Source organism: Platalea leucorodia (assembly GCF_965183815.1).
Source record: "Platalea leucorodia genome assembly, chromosome: 2".
NCBI lineage: Eukaryota > Metazoa > Chordata > Aves > Pelecaniformes > Threskiornithidae > Platalea > Platalea leucorodia.
In genome coordinates, this window is record NC_138824.1 from 58171816 (window position 1) to 58187614 (window position 15799).

Here is a 15799-nt window from a genome sequence, read left to right on the forward strand (position 1 = left end):
GTAATATGAGATACAACCCAGAATATGATTTTTAAAAAATACATAGTTCTATACTAAGTGGCCTTATGAACAACAGGCAAATACTTCATTTATCTAAAACACTTTTAAAAGATTGTTAAAGGCTCCATAAAGACACAGTTTCAAGTTATTGCTTTGTGGTCTGGTCATAGATACATACACTGCATTTGAAAAGCATCTACATTGCAATCTGATTATTAAAATTACAGTGATCTTAGATGTGCAACTCCACAGTCCCTATATGGACCCAAATCTTGAAGTCTGAGAAAAAAACTAAGGCATATAAGGTACCACATCAGTCACATACCCTATTACTATATAATGCAAGGGATTTTGTGAAGCTCCCTAAAACACAGCTCAGACTGCTAGGCTTAGCGTTAACTTTTTTCATATAAAACTAGAGGTATAAATCTGCAAATTGTTAGAATTAAAGGTTCCAAGTAATTTAATTCTTATGAGAAGAAACGGCAGTGGTAGATCTCAGAGCTCTCTACAACTGATATAAATTCTAAAAGTGAGTATGCCACTAACTCTAAAGGGACAGAGGAAAGGTCACTACCCCGAGAGGCTTCTTAACCAATAAGGGCATTTCGAGAGAGAGACTGAAACTTTGCGGACAACAATTAATATTGGAAATATCCCAGCATTCTAGTTTACTCCACAATAGCAGTCACTGAAACACAATCAAAAAGTTATATCCCTGAAGCTTCGCTCTGTGAGAAAGAAAGCATTTCAGATAAAAGTTTTCAGATAAAAATTAAAATATTACATCCCTCAGAAAACCTCAGCTAACAGGTAGGAAGAGAGGTAAGATTTTATGTAATGCAGACAACATATTTGTTTTACCTTTGTAGCTCTACTTACAATCTTTTTTGCTTTACTTTAGCTTTGATAATATGCATGCCATTGGCACTGCTTTGATAATATACATGATATTGCCACTCCCTGAAACCCACTAAGACATTCTCAAGGCTTTGCTCTGGCTAGGCTGACAGCGCCAGTTCAAGACTTGGCACAGCACATCTAAAGGGGGAAAACCTCTTCTGTCAGATGTTAGCTCACCTTAGTGAGGAGGAAGTTAGTGAAAAGAGACTAAGGCTGAGAGTATTAGTGCTTGTACCTCAGCCACAAACCTAAATTATACTCAAAGTTGAACAACAATGTACAAGTAATTGCATTAAATGTACTTTCTCTTGTGTGGTGTGATTTTCAAAACAGGCAGTGCGTATTCATGTATGGAAAACACCAGGCTAACAAGACACGTATATGCTTCAAACGTGGAATTCAAGACTCTCATTCAGTCTTGCCTCGTGTACAGAAATGTGATAGTGTGCCAGTTGTCCTACCAGATTCCAGTTGAGAACCATAACGTGCATGTTAGAACTAGGAAAACATGCAGCAGAACATAAATCGAAAATGAATGAAGCACGCACAAGATGCTTAATATACACTTATATGATGATTCAACAACATTGGAGGATGTGACCAAAGACTTTGTACTATTTCTAGGCAACAAACTTAGGGCATAAACATGTGGTCATCACACAAGTGAAATGTGTGTGACTAAAAAAAGACAAGACAATATGATAACATCTGTTTTCTTTCTGCTTTTTTCTACTTTTTTGAAGCACAAAGAAAGTAATAATTAATTTATAAAAGCAAACCCAGTTTCTAATTGCTCTTCTGTCAGGAAAAAAAAAACTATCACAACAGTAAAACTTTTTTCAGCATGTCTTTATGGGGAACATTATCAATTTCTACACAACCACAGAATTCCTTCTAACAGGAGGTGGAAACTAAATGTATAAATGGGTTCCAAAAGGTAATTACAATTAAAATATGGTAGCACAACTGCAGGAAGCCTGCATTTACTACCACCTTATGTCTTCTGGATGTCATCAGCAGAATCCCTCTACGCAGGCCTTTTTCCTTTTGCTCTTTCCTCAAGCATTTATTAGTTGTCCAGTTGAGAACAGCAAACTATGCTACAGAGACATTCAGTCTCAATTGGTATGACAATTTTCACATACTTAAAACATCCATTGTTTTATTTCTATAATAGTATTTTTTAAACCCTCAATAAATAAGATGACGTGTAATTTTTTTTTTTTTTTAATAGCTAAAGTGAATGGCCAGCATCCAGTCACAGAAAGCACAATCTGCACTGAACCTTTTGAATTATGATTCAAAACTAAGTAATTTTTTGTTACTGTATCTGGTGTAGTTAATTTAGTCTTTCAAATATCCTGAGGCATATCTCTGAAAAAATCACACTTTATTAAGCAGATCTCCTTGCAGAACTGGATATAAAAATCTTTGCTGGAAGAGAAATGGAACGGATACAATTCACTAAATTTACAATTTACAAGGTTCTGTTGTATATTTACACATGGCATGCAAACACAGAAAATATATCATAGAATCACAGACTATCTCAAGTTGGAAGGGACCCATAAAGATCACTAAGTCCAACTCCCTGCTCCTCGCAGGACTACCTAAAACTAAACCACATGTCTAAGTGTCGTCCAGATGCTCCTTGAACTCTGACAGGCTTGGTGCCGCGACCACTGCCCTGGGGAGCCTGTTCCAGAGACCGACCACCCTCTCAGTGAAGAGCCTGTTCCTCATGTCCAATCTGAACTTCCCCTGGCGCAGCTTCATTCCATCTCCTCGTGTCCTATCGCTGGTCACCAGAGAGAGGAGATCAGCACCTCCCCCTCCACTGCCCCCCTTGAAGTTGTAGCCTGCGATGAGGTCACCCCTCAGCCCTCTCTTCTCCAAGCTGAACAAACCAAGTGACCCCAGCTGCTCCTCGTAAGTCTTGGAGACCTTTCACCATCTCGGTCGCCCTCCTCTGGACACACGCTAATAGTTCAATGTCCTTCTTATAATGAGGTACCCAAAACTGCACACAGTACTCAGGGTAGGGCCGCACCAGTGTGGTGCAGAGTGGGACAATCACCTCCCTCGACCGGCTAGGTACGCTGTGCTTGATGCACCCCAGGACACGGTTGGCCCTTTTGGCTGCCAGGGCACACTGTTGACTCATTCAACTTGCCATCAACCCAAACCCCCAAATTTCTTTCTGCGGGGCTGCTCTCCAGCCTCTCATCCCCCAATTGGTACGTATAACCAGGATTATGCCGTCCCAGGTGGAGAATCCGGCACTTGCTCTTGTTAAATTTCATACAGTTGGTGATTGCCCAGCTCTCTAGTCTATCCAGGTCTCCCTCGAGGGAGTCGATAGCTCCTTCTATTTCTTTGAAACGTATTTTTTAATACCAGCCTAAATTGTGTTTCTGTCTCTATTTAGACTTCAGTGAGACTTCAAACAGGGAAACTTCTTTTTGTTTGTTTGGGGGTGGTGGTGGTGGGGAAGAGACATTAAAATGTATACATTAGGAGGAGTTGTCGTGGCAGAATTAAGAAACAGAAAAAACTATTTTCAGCCACCAGTGCTCTCTAGCTGACTGAAGATTAGCATTCTAAGATGTTTATATTCTGCTTCCAATATTAGGTTGCTTAGTTCCCTTCCATCTATACAAATAATCAGTCTTGCCTCATGGAAAAGAACATTTTCCTGGCATTGACAAATACTTTTTCTCCTTTACTGGAAGCAAACATTGTCATAGCCAAAAGACATATTATAGTTTCCAGAATTATATGATAGGAAAATAATTATGTGATGTAAAATAACAAAAATCATACATAATTTACTTACTAGATCAAGGGCAGAGCCTCCACCCAGATATTCCATTATTATCCATAATTTTGTATCCTGCAAAACAAAAACAACAACAAAAATGTATTAAATTTTAAAAAAATCATTTATTAAGTTAATGGGACTTGTTCCATTCTTTTTGGTGAAGAAAGAAACTACAGTTTTGAAATACCACTAGCGTTTAGCTGTTCCTCCAAAATATCTTTGGATTATTCTTTAAGATATATTATTTTTAGCCCATCTGATAAGGAATTAATTTAGTCTGTCACAAGCTATTTACACAGTTGTGTGTGTTCAAGAAAGTTTAATTCTGTTCCTCTAAATTAACAAGAGGAAAGCTACTTCACATTTACCAATGGGTAAGAGCACAAACACAGGATGTTCATTACTTCCAAATAATTGACGCATACTCTAAATGTCACACTCAAGCTCATTTCATGGTACCTCTTTTTTGTACCTATACTACTAGAATACAGACAGTATTCAGGGAAGAAGAAACTTCCCTCCATTATGGAGAAGATTATACTAGGTACTATTGAAGGCATTGAAAGAACAATGCAACCATCAGGCACAGTCAGCAGGGGTTCACAAAGGGCAAGTCCTGTTTAACTAATCTGATATCCTTCTACAATAAGGTCACCCGCCCAGTGGATGAAGGGAAGGCGGTGGGTGTAGTTTTTCTGGATTTTAATAAGGCTTTTGATACTGTCCCTCACAGCATCCTTCTGGACAAGCTGTCCATCTGTGGGATGAGTGGGTTCACGGTGCACTGCGTGAAGAACTGGCTGAAGGGCAGAGCTCAAAGGGTTGTAGTGAACGGGGCTACATCTGGCTGGCAACCAGTCACCAGCGGTGCTCCTCAGGGTTCAATTCTGGGGCCAGTCCTGTTCAATACATTTATCAACTGTCTGGATGCAGGAGTTGAATGCACCATTAGCAAGTTGGCTGATGATACCAAACTGGGAAGTGCTGTTGACTCTCTTGAGGGACAGGAGGCCTTGCAGAGGGATCTAGATAGACTGGAGCATTGGGCTATTATTAATGGGATGAGATTTAACAAATCCAAATGCCGGATTCTGCACCTAGGGTGGAGTAACGCCAGGCACAAGTATAAATCGGGAGTGAAGCGGCTGGAGAGCAGCCCTGCAGAAAGGGACCTGGGGGTGCTGGTCGACAGCAGGCTCAATGTGCGTCAGCAGTCTGCCCTGGCAGCCAAGAGGGCAAACCACATCCTGGGGTACATCAAACACAGCATAACCAGCTGGTCAAATGGGGTGATTATCCTGCTGCATTCAGTGTTGGTGCAGCCTCACCTGGAGCACTGTGTGCAGTCCTGGGCCACAAAATTTAAGAAGGATGTGAAGGTCCCTGAATGCGTCCAGAGGAGGACAACAAAGCTGGTGAAGGGGCTGGAAGGCATGTCCTATGAGGAGCGGCTGAGGACCTCATAGGCTTGTCTAGTTTGGAGAAAAGGGGGCTCAGGGGCCACCTCATGGCTCTCTACAGCTTCCTGAGGAGGGGACGTGGAGAGGGAGGTGCTGATCTCTTCTGCCCGCTATCCAGTGATAGGACACGTGGGAATGGTTCAAAGCTGCACCAGGGGAGGTTCAGACTGGACATTAGGAAGCACTTCTTTACCGAGAGGGTGGTCAAACACTGGAACAGGCTTCCTAGAGAGGTGGTCGATGCCCCAGGCCTGACAGTGTTTAAGAGGCATTTGGACAATGTCCTCAATAACATGCTTTAACTTTTGGTCAGCCCTGAATCGGTCAGGCAGTTGGACTAGATGATCATTGTAGGTCCCTTCCAACAGAAATAGTCTAGTCTAGTCTATTTTAATCCCTACCAAAAAGTCATGTAGCAGAAGGAAACCTCTTGCCCTTAAGCTGACTAGAACTGTACAAGTATTCCGAGCCTCTGTGTTCACCAGCATATTAACTCCCACAAGCCACCCACCTAGCTGTTCTTATCACACTCCTTAGTACATTTTGCAAAAGTATCTTCTGAGACAAGCAAGAGACAGATAGGGGCCACTCAGTGAAAATGGAGGACAATAAACTTACATTTTAAAACTCTGATTATCGACATTCAGAATACCAAATAATAATATATATGACATAAAATATATTTCCTTTCCTTAGAAAAAATGTCTTGATTTTGTTGATTACCTTTAGTTGTACCGACACTCCAAAATATTTTCTTTAATAAGCCTGACTGCTGTCTAGGTTGAATTTAATTTAAAATTTATTCTTTGCATCCCTGCATTACCTCATTTTCTTGAACAATCATCTGTCTCTGACCTAAGGATGAATACCACTAAGTTTTCTCCACTACTGCTTATGCATCTGATAGATGACATAAAATTTTGGACAACTGTGTTCAAGAAAGATGAAACAAACTGGTAATAAAGATTATTTAGGATGACTATAGCAATTTGCTAGGTTTAGCTAGTAAAATAAAAGCTAACAAAAAAAAATCAAGCTACTTTTTTCAAGGGAAAGTTTGATACATATTACAGGAATGTTTCACACAAGATACACAATACACTATGCTAAGAAAGAGACTAGACCCAAGCATTTCTTTCTGCTGTTTGCAGCATCTGATGCCCAAATACACTAAGAGAAGCAGTTAGTCCACCTTTTCCTTGCAGTACCAGCCTTGGAACATGTTTTAAAGCAAGGCCGCCAATCTACCAGATAGATAGATATTCAAATGAAATTGCTGCATGGAACATATAGAGGGTTTTGTTTTAGTTTTTATGATTATCAAGTTACATTATAGAATCACAGAATCCTTTAGGTTGCAAGAGACCTTTAAGATCATCAAGTCCATCATCCATCCCACCAGCAGTATCTGCTTTACTCTAGGCTCCCGCCACACACAGATGTTAACCCATAGGGGTTGGTGCTGCGGTTGGCACCTGTGGAGACTTGGGCTGGCTGAGCTAGACTGCTTTAAAACATGCCCACTACCAGCGATAAAACAGTTCAAACCAGCACTTTTCAGCTCATGAAGAAAGTCCCTCCCAGACGTCAATTCAAATCATAGGTGAACTGAACCGCCTGCTGCCTCTTTCTCTGTTGACTACATAGACAGCATAAGATGACCTGAAATCCCCCGTTAGAGACTTTAACAGAACATGTGAGGGCTCCTCTATTCGTGAGGAAGATAAATGGGACTCAGTGTATCCTGAAGATACTCCTCCTCTATTCCTTTTCTCCTGAAACTGCTGAGTAACAAACTCACGCCAGAAACAGTTCCCATCCCTATAGAATCATAGAATCATTTAGGTTGGAAAAGACCTTTAAGATCATCAAGGCCAACCATTAACCTAGCATGGCCAAGTCCACCACTAAACCATGTCCCTAAGCACCACGTCTACCCGCCTTTTAAATACCTCCAGGGATGGGGACTCAACCACTTCCCTGGGCAGCCTGTTCCAATGCTTGACTACCCTTTTGGTGAAGAAGTTTTTCCTAATATCTAACCTAAACCTCCCCTGGCGCAGCCTGAGGCCGTTTCCTCTCATCCTATCACTTGTTACTTGGGAGAATAGACCAATCCCCACCTCGCTACAGCCTCCTTTCAGGTAGTTGTAGAGAGCAATAAGGTCTCCCCTCAGCCTCCTCTTCTCCAGACTAAACAACCTCAGCTCCCTCAGCCGCTCGTCCTAAGACTTGTGCTCTAGACCCTTCACTGGCTTTGTTGCCCTTCTCTGGACATGTTCCAGCACCTCGATATCTTTCTTGTAGTGAGGGGCCCAAAACTGAACACAGGACTCAAGATGCGGCCTCACCAGTGCCGAGTACAGGGGAACGATCACTTCCCTGGTCCTGCTGGCCACACTGTTTCTGATGCAAGCCAGGACGCTATTGGCCCTCTTGGCCACCTGAGCACACTGCTGGCTCATATTCAGCCACCTGTCGACCAACACCCCCAGGTCCTTTTCTGCCAGGCAGCTCTCCAGCCACTCCTCCCCACGCCTGTAGCGTTGCATGGGGTTGTTGTGAGCCAAGTGCAGGACTTGGCACTTGGCCTTGTTGAACCTCGTACAGTTGGCCTCGGCCCATGGATCCAGCCTATCCAGGTCCCTCTGCAGGGCCTTCCTACCCTCCAGCAGATCAAGATGCCCGCCCAACTAAGTGTCATTGCAAACTTACTGAGGGTGCACTCAATCCCCTCATCCAGATCATTGATAAAGATGTGAAACAGAACCGGCCCCAACACTGAGCCCTGGGGAACACCACTTGTGACCAGCCAACTGGATTTAACTCCATTCACCACCACTTTTTGGGCCCAGCCAGCCAGCCAGCTTTTTACCCAGCGAAGAGGACGCCCATCCAAGCCATGAGCAGCCAGCTTCTCCAGGAGAATGCTGTGGGAAATGGTGTCAAAGTCCTTACTAAAGTCCAGGTAGACAACATCCACAGCCTTTCCCTCATCCACTAAGCGGGTCACCTTGTCATAGAAGGAGATCAGGTTAGTCAAGCAGGACCTGCCTTTCATAAACCCATGCTGCCTGCATCTGATTGCCTGGTTGTCCTGTACACGCCATATGATTGCCCTCAGGATGATCTGCTCCATAACCTTCCCTGGCACCGAGGTCAGGCTGACTCACCTGCAGTTCCCTGGATCCTCCTTCCAGCCCTTCTTGTAGATGGGAGTCACATTTGCTAACCTCTAGTCAAGTGGGACCTCCCTGGTTAGCCAGGACTGCTGATAAAGGATCGAAAGTGGCTTCGTGAGCACGTTTGCCAGCTTCCTCGGTACCCTTGGGTGGATCCATCTGGCCTCACAGACTTGTGTGCATTTAAGTGGTGTAGCAGGTTGCTAACCATTTCCCCCTGGATTGTAGGGGCTTTGTTCTGCTCCCTGTCCCTGTCTTCCAGCTCCAGGGACTGGGTACCTCAAGAACAACTGGTCTTACTATTAAAGACTGAGGCGAAGAAGGCATTAAGTACTTCAGCCTTTTCTTCAGCCTTTGTCACTATGTTTCCCCCCACATCCAACAAAGGATGGAGATTCTCCTTAGCCCTCCTTTTGTTGCTAATGTATTTATAGAAACATTTTTTATTGTCTTTTACTGCAGTAGCCAGATTAATTTCCAGTGGGGCTTTGGCCCTTGTAATTTTCTCCCTGCATAAGCTCACAACATCCTTGTAGTCCTCCTGAGTTGCCTGATTTACAGTTTGTTAGTTTTAACTCTATGTACCAAATATTCACAAGACTTCTAGCATAAAAACATACGGGTGTCTCAGAGCAAGGAGCACATAAATAGCAAAAATATTCATTTGCTTTATCCTGCAAAATAAAACTTAATGTAAAAATAACAACTTACAGACATGGCAGGTAAGACTCTGAATACTTGTTTATAAAAATGGATTAAAATTTTTAGAAAAGTGATAGATCTATTGCAGAAATGAACTTTTTCTAAATCCCCTGAGGGATTAGAAAATTTTAGCCCTTAGTACTCACTTAAGCCTTTTAGTCATTATTACAGGTGTAGTTCCATCTGCATCTGTCCCCTCTCCGGTCTCAGAATGTATCTTCTGTAGGTAAATGCACACAACCCTTCCCACCTACCTCCAGTTCCACAAACTGTACCGTTTTTAGGTAAGACTCTGGATTAGAGTTCCTTCATCATCCACTATCTTTAACACACAGATCCAGCTAAATTTAGATACCTTTCTTCAGGAATCAACTAATATTATTTGACAAACACAGTCTTGTTAAAACTATTTTAGAAGAGCCAGAACACATTTTTTAGGGAGAAAAAGTAATTTTAAAATATAATCTATTTTAGTATCTACATACAACATTTTGATAATGCTTACTTTCTGCAGACACCACGGATAGTCCAAGAATTATAGCTCATCTTGAGAGAGTCCCTTATAGTACCTGTTTTGCTGCTAAGAGTTTCTCAGATTTTGCCTGTCCCTTCAAGGCTCCAGGTCCCAACAGTTCCAGAACAAAGATGCTTCTGAGGAGTATTTTATAGTAAGTCATTTCATCTTCAGAAATCTTCCTAAACTCGATCAAAATTTTATATACATATTTTGTTTCAGCTTGATAACATGTCTTTTAAAGCTGCGTGAAATTCCCTGAATATTCAAATTTTGTGTGCCTGCAAAATTTACATTTAATTTTAATAGTACTTTAAACACAGACATATCAACTGTATCACTACTTTTTATTTCAATGGAAATGCCTGAGTGGGAAACAAGGTAGGACAAACGAATCTTTTGATCCTCTCAAAAAAAAGAAAAAAAACAAACCACCACACACACAAAAAACTTCACCAAGAAGTCAGTAAGAGATGCATCTTCCCTTTTCTATCATCCCAGTTACCTTGTGGATTTAAAGAGCTAACAACTTGAAATAAGATACAATTTCCCAAAAGATAAATTCTCCATAAAACTAGTTACTAAATTCTGCAGCTGAAAATTAGAAATTAGAGGTAGCAGAAAATAACTAAAAAAAATTTAAGAATATAATTTTAATTACATAGTTACACAATCATGTAACACAATTACACAACTACAAACTATACAATTCATAGGCTTTTTAAATCATTTATCCTTTTCAATTCTTTTCCTGGTTTGCTCAGCCTTTGCTCCTGAAACTTACATCATCAACTGCTTGGGGCCACATGTCTGAATTTACAATATAAAAGCCATAGATCCAGCAAACTCAGTAATACTACATTTTAAAACAAATAAAGTATGGAAATGCAGTTAGGGAACACACACATAACTGTACCTGTATCCCACTGTGAAGCTAAGCAATAGCAACTAATACAATTATGGCATCTTCATATCTATAACCCTAGATTCAAGGTGTTTTTTCATTCCCTATGGTTCCCCCTCCCCCTTGCCACAGAAATATTACTCAGCTTCACTGATGTTTTGGGGCTTTTTTAAGTTTTCATCATTCATATGAAGTACCTGAACAGATGTAATTACTATTGTAGTGAATCTTACTATCACCTTAACTAATTCTTGCTGGAAATTTTTTTTCTGATTTAAAATCTACATACATTGCTTAACAAGCAAATGCAAAGCAATGCTTTTGGTGAGACAGTTCTAATGAACTGCTTAATTCCTTAGAGCCAGTAACCTATATATACATACTTTATGCCTTGTAACAACAGCACGAGGCAAGCAGAGCACTACTATCAATTGACTTTGGCATCACCAGAGCAACGTGCCTCCTTCTTTCCTTCCTTTCCAAGTATCTCTGGCATGCTTCACGTTCCCTAACACCTACTGTTACTTTCCTTTTTAAAGTTGCCCAATTCTTTTTTTTGCTTGTACTTCTCACATTCTTCTGTATATATTCCTCACTTTTCCTCTCCAACAGAACATCGAAAGCACTAAATTTTCTTCCATAGCCTAGATTAGTAATCACATATTACACATAATCACTTATATTTTCAAGAAGATACTGTGCTTATATACTGAGACTAGCAACATTCAGTGCTCCATTTTAAGATCTGAAATAAGACCAGTTTTCTTAAGTGTCAGTCACAACACAGCATTGAATTTTCTTCCAAATACAGTGAAGCCATGGTGAGTCATCAATCCAAATTTAGGATTATTATTTCTCTATAAACATAGATAAGCACATTAATAAGGGCACATGGAACATTTCCTTTTTCACAGTAGGAACAAGAGGTTTTCCTCTGATGCCATGAAACTGAGGAAAGGAGCAGCTCTGGAATCTAAAAGCAGCTCTGTTACAGAAAGGCAGAGTTTCTGTAAACCCTTTCCAAACTAGTTCGCTCTTCTTGAGGTCTGACTTCTGATTTTAACTCTGGAACCACACAAAAACCTGACAGTAGCAGCTTTACCTCTAATGAAGTATTCCCCATTAAGTCACTGTTACACCATGAAAGTATTTGTAAAATAAGTGCAGTTACAGCAGATAAAGAACTTCTCCTAATATGCAAAAATCAAAGATTATACATAAAAAAGACCATCCACCAAAAAAACCCTCTAGAGTCTCAGAAGTACATTTTAACTTAAATCAGAGGAGAAGACATAGACAGAAATAAGTAATCAAGATTAAAACATTTGTTTATAAGTCCTTACAAAGTTAATAAAACACCTGAATAAACATGGAGAGGCCCTTTAGAGATGCTTTGTATATTTTTATTTATTTTTTTCTTACATGAAGAACCTACTCACACATTTCTTAGCACTGTGATATTATACAGGAGAGACTGACCTAAAGCAATCAAGCCACAGTACATATTGATGAAAATATTTCTAAATCACCTTTCTTGAGAGAAGGGAAGGTTGCAGAGGAAAACATAACACAGAGCCACAAAAGAGAAGAACTATGACTCGGAAGTAAGAGCACCAAGTGCTCTTACAGTACAAATACAGTAATTTAGAATTTAACTAAAAGTCTTAAATTAAGGAAGTCAACTAATGCAATCTGAAAACAGTAGTACAACAGTGAGCACATTTGTTTCTAAGTGAAATAAAATCCCCCCACTTATTGTGAGAAAGAGAATTTCCCACCTTGAATTTATTGTGAGAAAGGGTATTTCCCACCTTAAATTTATGGTATACAATTAGCAGCAGAATAGAGGGTATTTATAAATATGTATAAAAGGCTTGTTTAGTTCTGGAGACAAGCCATCTCCAAATTCCACTTAGAAGCTATATTTACAAGCACTTTAACTTACATTGAAAATCATAAGCTAGAAATCACATACTTGATTGAAATAACACAATGGATTTGCTAATCAAAATCAGAACTAGCTTAAGCTGATCTATATACTAAAAGTTTTACCATCACTGGATTAGTACAAAAACCTACAGTACTGAAAAACAGAAATAGAATACCTTGGACAGAACCTCAACTAATCCAAAAAGAACAAACTAGTTCCAAACCTGATATCCATTGCACAATGTTATGTGAGATATTTTGTTTAATAAAAATTTCTGTTTAACTGGTATATATGCCAAAGTCATACGGGCCAGAAAAAGAGACTTCTATTTCAATACTGGTATAAATTTATTATTAATACTCATACCGATTCTCCAGCATAAGAAACCAGATTAATAGAACCTTGAGATACACAATGTATGCAACAGGACAACGTCTCTAAGTTGCATTCCTGCTACAGGTTGTTACCACTCCTCCTGGAGATTTGCCTTCTGTTAACTTCACATCTAAAAACACCCAGGGAAGTCTGACAGCTGTAGCAACCAGAAGCTTCTCAAATACTTGCACACTGATTCTTAGATGCCTGACTTCAAAAACATGACGCAGAGATCATGGAACTTGTCTTCTATATCTACTTTAAGCAACCTTGCCCACTGATGCCCTGTTTTGGAAGGAAAGAAGGATTTTTGTCAGGATTTCTTCACACTTGTGCTTTTAACTGTGCATCTTAAGCCCATGCTGCTCCATAAAGCCACCAGGTGGCAGAATCATATAATGTCAAAGATGCTCTCTCACTACCCCACACCCGCCCCCCAACAAAGAAGGTCCGGCCCCAAAAGAAGCTGTGCAACCCATCGAAGACTGAAGCACAAAGCTACTCGTTTAAAATTAATCTGAAAACATTTATCACTCCAGCACCCTTCATAAAAAGAGGAAGAAATGATTAACCAAAGAAAAATACACCTTAAGGAATATGATCACTCATATATGTGAATTCTTCAAAATGCTTTCCTTTCCTCACAATCATCAAGTTCAGCTTCAGGCACCATTTTATACATTCACCATCTCCTTTCAACACCAAGTCACAACAGTAGTCACTGCCTTATTATACAGGATGAATAATAGGCCCATTCTGGCATTTGAGTTCTCATTAACTCACATGGACATGTGTGAGCTTATGCGCAGAGATAAGACACAGATCGATCAGAAAAAATTAAGGTTTTGAACAATGACATAAATGATGCATTGAGGCAGCGACAGGAAATGGCATTTCATATTTGTGGTTCCTGCTCCTCTTAGACAAGCTCAAACCTTTCCACAACAACACTAAATGTTGCCAACTGTCTCAAGTCTTAAAAAAATGTATCAAGAAGTATCAAGACCTCCAAAATATTTTAAATGCCATTTCCCTGGAGCTTATCCTTTCATAAAAAAGAATACATATACAAGAAAATTATTATTTTAGGCTTTAGAGAGAAGGCACCTATGAGTTGATGTATTGCCATTAGATCCTTGAAACTCATCAGGATTTGCAAACCTTCCAGCTGTTAGCTGACTGTTCAATTCCTAGACCCACAGATTAGTATTAGAACAGACCATTTGCCAAAAGCGAGTTCTTTAAGAGTACAAGGTGGCTATTAGTGTTATTCAGCAAATGCACGCTTTTGGCAAGGAATACGTATAGCTCTACCTCATGGCCTTGATTCTTGTCATTTCTTGACTAGTTATAAATATTACCTATATATATTATTGGTTCAACTTAAATCTAATCAGAACTAGATCCGGTGCTGCGGTACGTTAACAGTGCAGAATGAAGAGCATACCACTATCTGCTTTTGTTCCATTCTTTCTAGTACGCAATCCTTAGACATAGAAGGTAAGCAATGCACCCTTGAACTTCAAACGGCCTATCCAGATGCCAGCTGGATTGCTCAATGTCATATAATAACTCTTCTGACAGACGGAAGGGATGTGACAAAGACAGAATTACTGATCACAAAAGAAAGTTATTTACGCTGCAGTTTCTCCAAAATTTGAACATCACAGGTACCCAATTCTGTTAGTGTAAGTAGTAAATAATCAAGCCCTTTCCATTGCAAATGGACAAACCGATTCTACCACTCCATACCTAAGACGAGAAAGGACGACTGTTTAACAGCTATCAAGAAATCCTATAATGTTTTTACAAGCTTTTGAAACTGTCTTCATAGAAGACAAAGTCGGGGGGGAGGGGGAGGGAATCTTTCAGTGCCAATTCACACCACCTTTCTAAGACAGTATAGTTTGTTCTTAAAGGCAATCTCAGTAAGTACTATTTTTGTTCCATATCTGATGAACAAAAAGTTCTCCAGCCTCATTACAAGGAATAAAGAATGCCACCATCATTCCAGCACTTCCTAGGAAGCATATTGAGATCCATGAGCAGTTAGTCCTTCACTTGAACCTTATTTTTGACAATCTATTCATCTGCTAATGTTCTTCCATCTATTTCCACCTACTCCTACACCACAAGCTTGTATAGATTGGTGTATCATTTTATAAAGGGGGAAGCTATTTGTTTATGTCATTACAGATTTCATTAAATAAAAACAAACTGTAGTATTTCCTAAAGACACTTGTTTCAGAGAACCCAAAAGTCAGATGGCATAGAAAGGTAACTGTTGGCTTTGAAGAACAAGCAAAACTATTTTATGAGAGAACAAGGCTAAAAACACCCAGGCTACCTTAGCCACCAAAGACATCCTCTGGATAAACCATCCTCTCCCTCCTCCTTCCCCCTCCCTCATCCTGTCACAACTAACGGTCCATGTTTTAGAGCAGAGTCTTGAAGTACTGGCCAGTGTTCTTAGAAAGCTGAAAAACAACACCAACAGCTGCAGTGAATTAGCCATCTTTAACCTTGGAAATTAATATCCTGCTTTGGGGTTTTGGAGTATAAGAGGAGCGAAAGCAGATGGTATGAAATACAGATTAAGATAATCTTTTCATCAAGAAAGTATGAGCAAAAACCTAGCCATGCCGAAGTAAATCATCTGGTATACTATTACAGAGAACAGTTAAAATTGATTTTGCTTCTTAAATGAATGATTGAATTTTACTATCAATTTGAAAGGCTCCAAAGAGAAAGAATATTGCTTTGAATATCAGTTCCCTCCAGGAAAAACTGACGAAGTAGTCACTAGATTAATCTTTGAAAGGAATTCTTTAAGTATTTCATGAATTCTAGAGCCTCCAAATAACATAACACTTCCCACGTATAGCTAGGTCTCTCATTTTATCAGAATGTGTGTCCACCAACAGATATTTTATTTCAAACTAGGAAGAACTCTAGCAATTCTCAGTCCTGTTTCTACTCTTCCTTGCTGAATTCCTAAAGAAGTAGGC

At 40.0% G+C, this 15799-nt stretch overlaps 1 protein-coding gene across 1 annotated transcript in view; it reads right to left on the bottom strand.

The window, feature by feature from the left end:
* Nucleotides 1–15799, bottom strand: part of STK24 (serine/threonine kinase 24) — a gene marked incomplete at its 5' end in the record, with an annotated part of 67544 nt that overhangs the window by 16384 nt on the left and 35361 nt on the right. Inside the window, 1 exon segment of the mRNA XM_082305000.1 lies at nucleotides 3740–3796. Coding sequence (XP_082161126.1) covers nucleotides 3740–3796 — 57 coding nt within the window.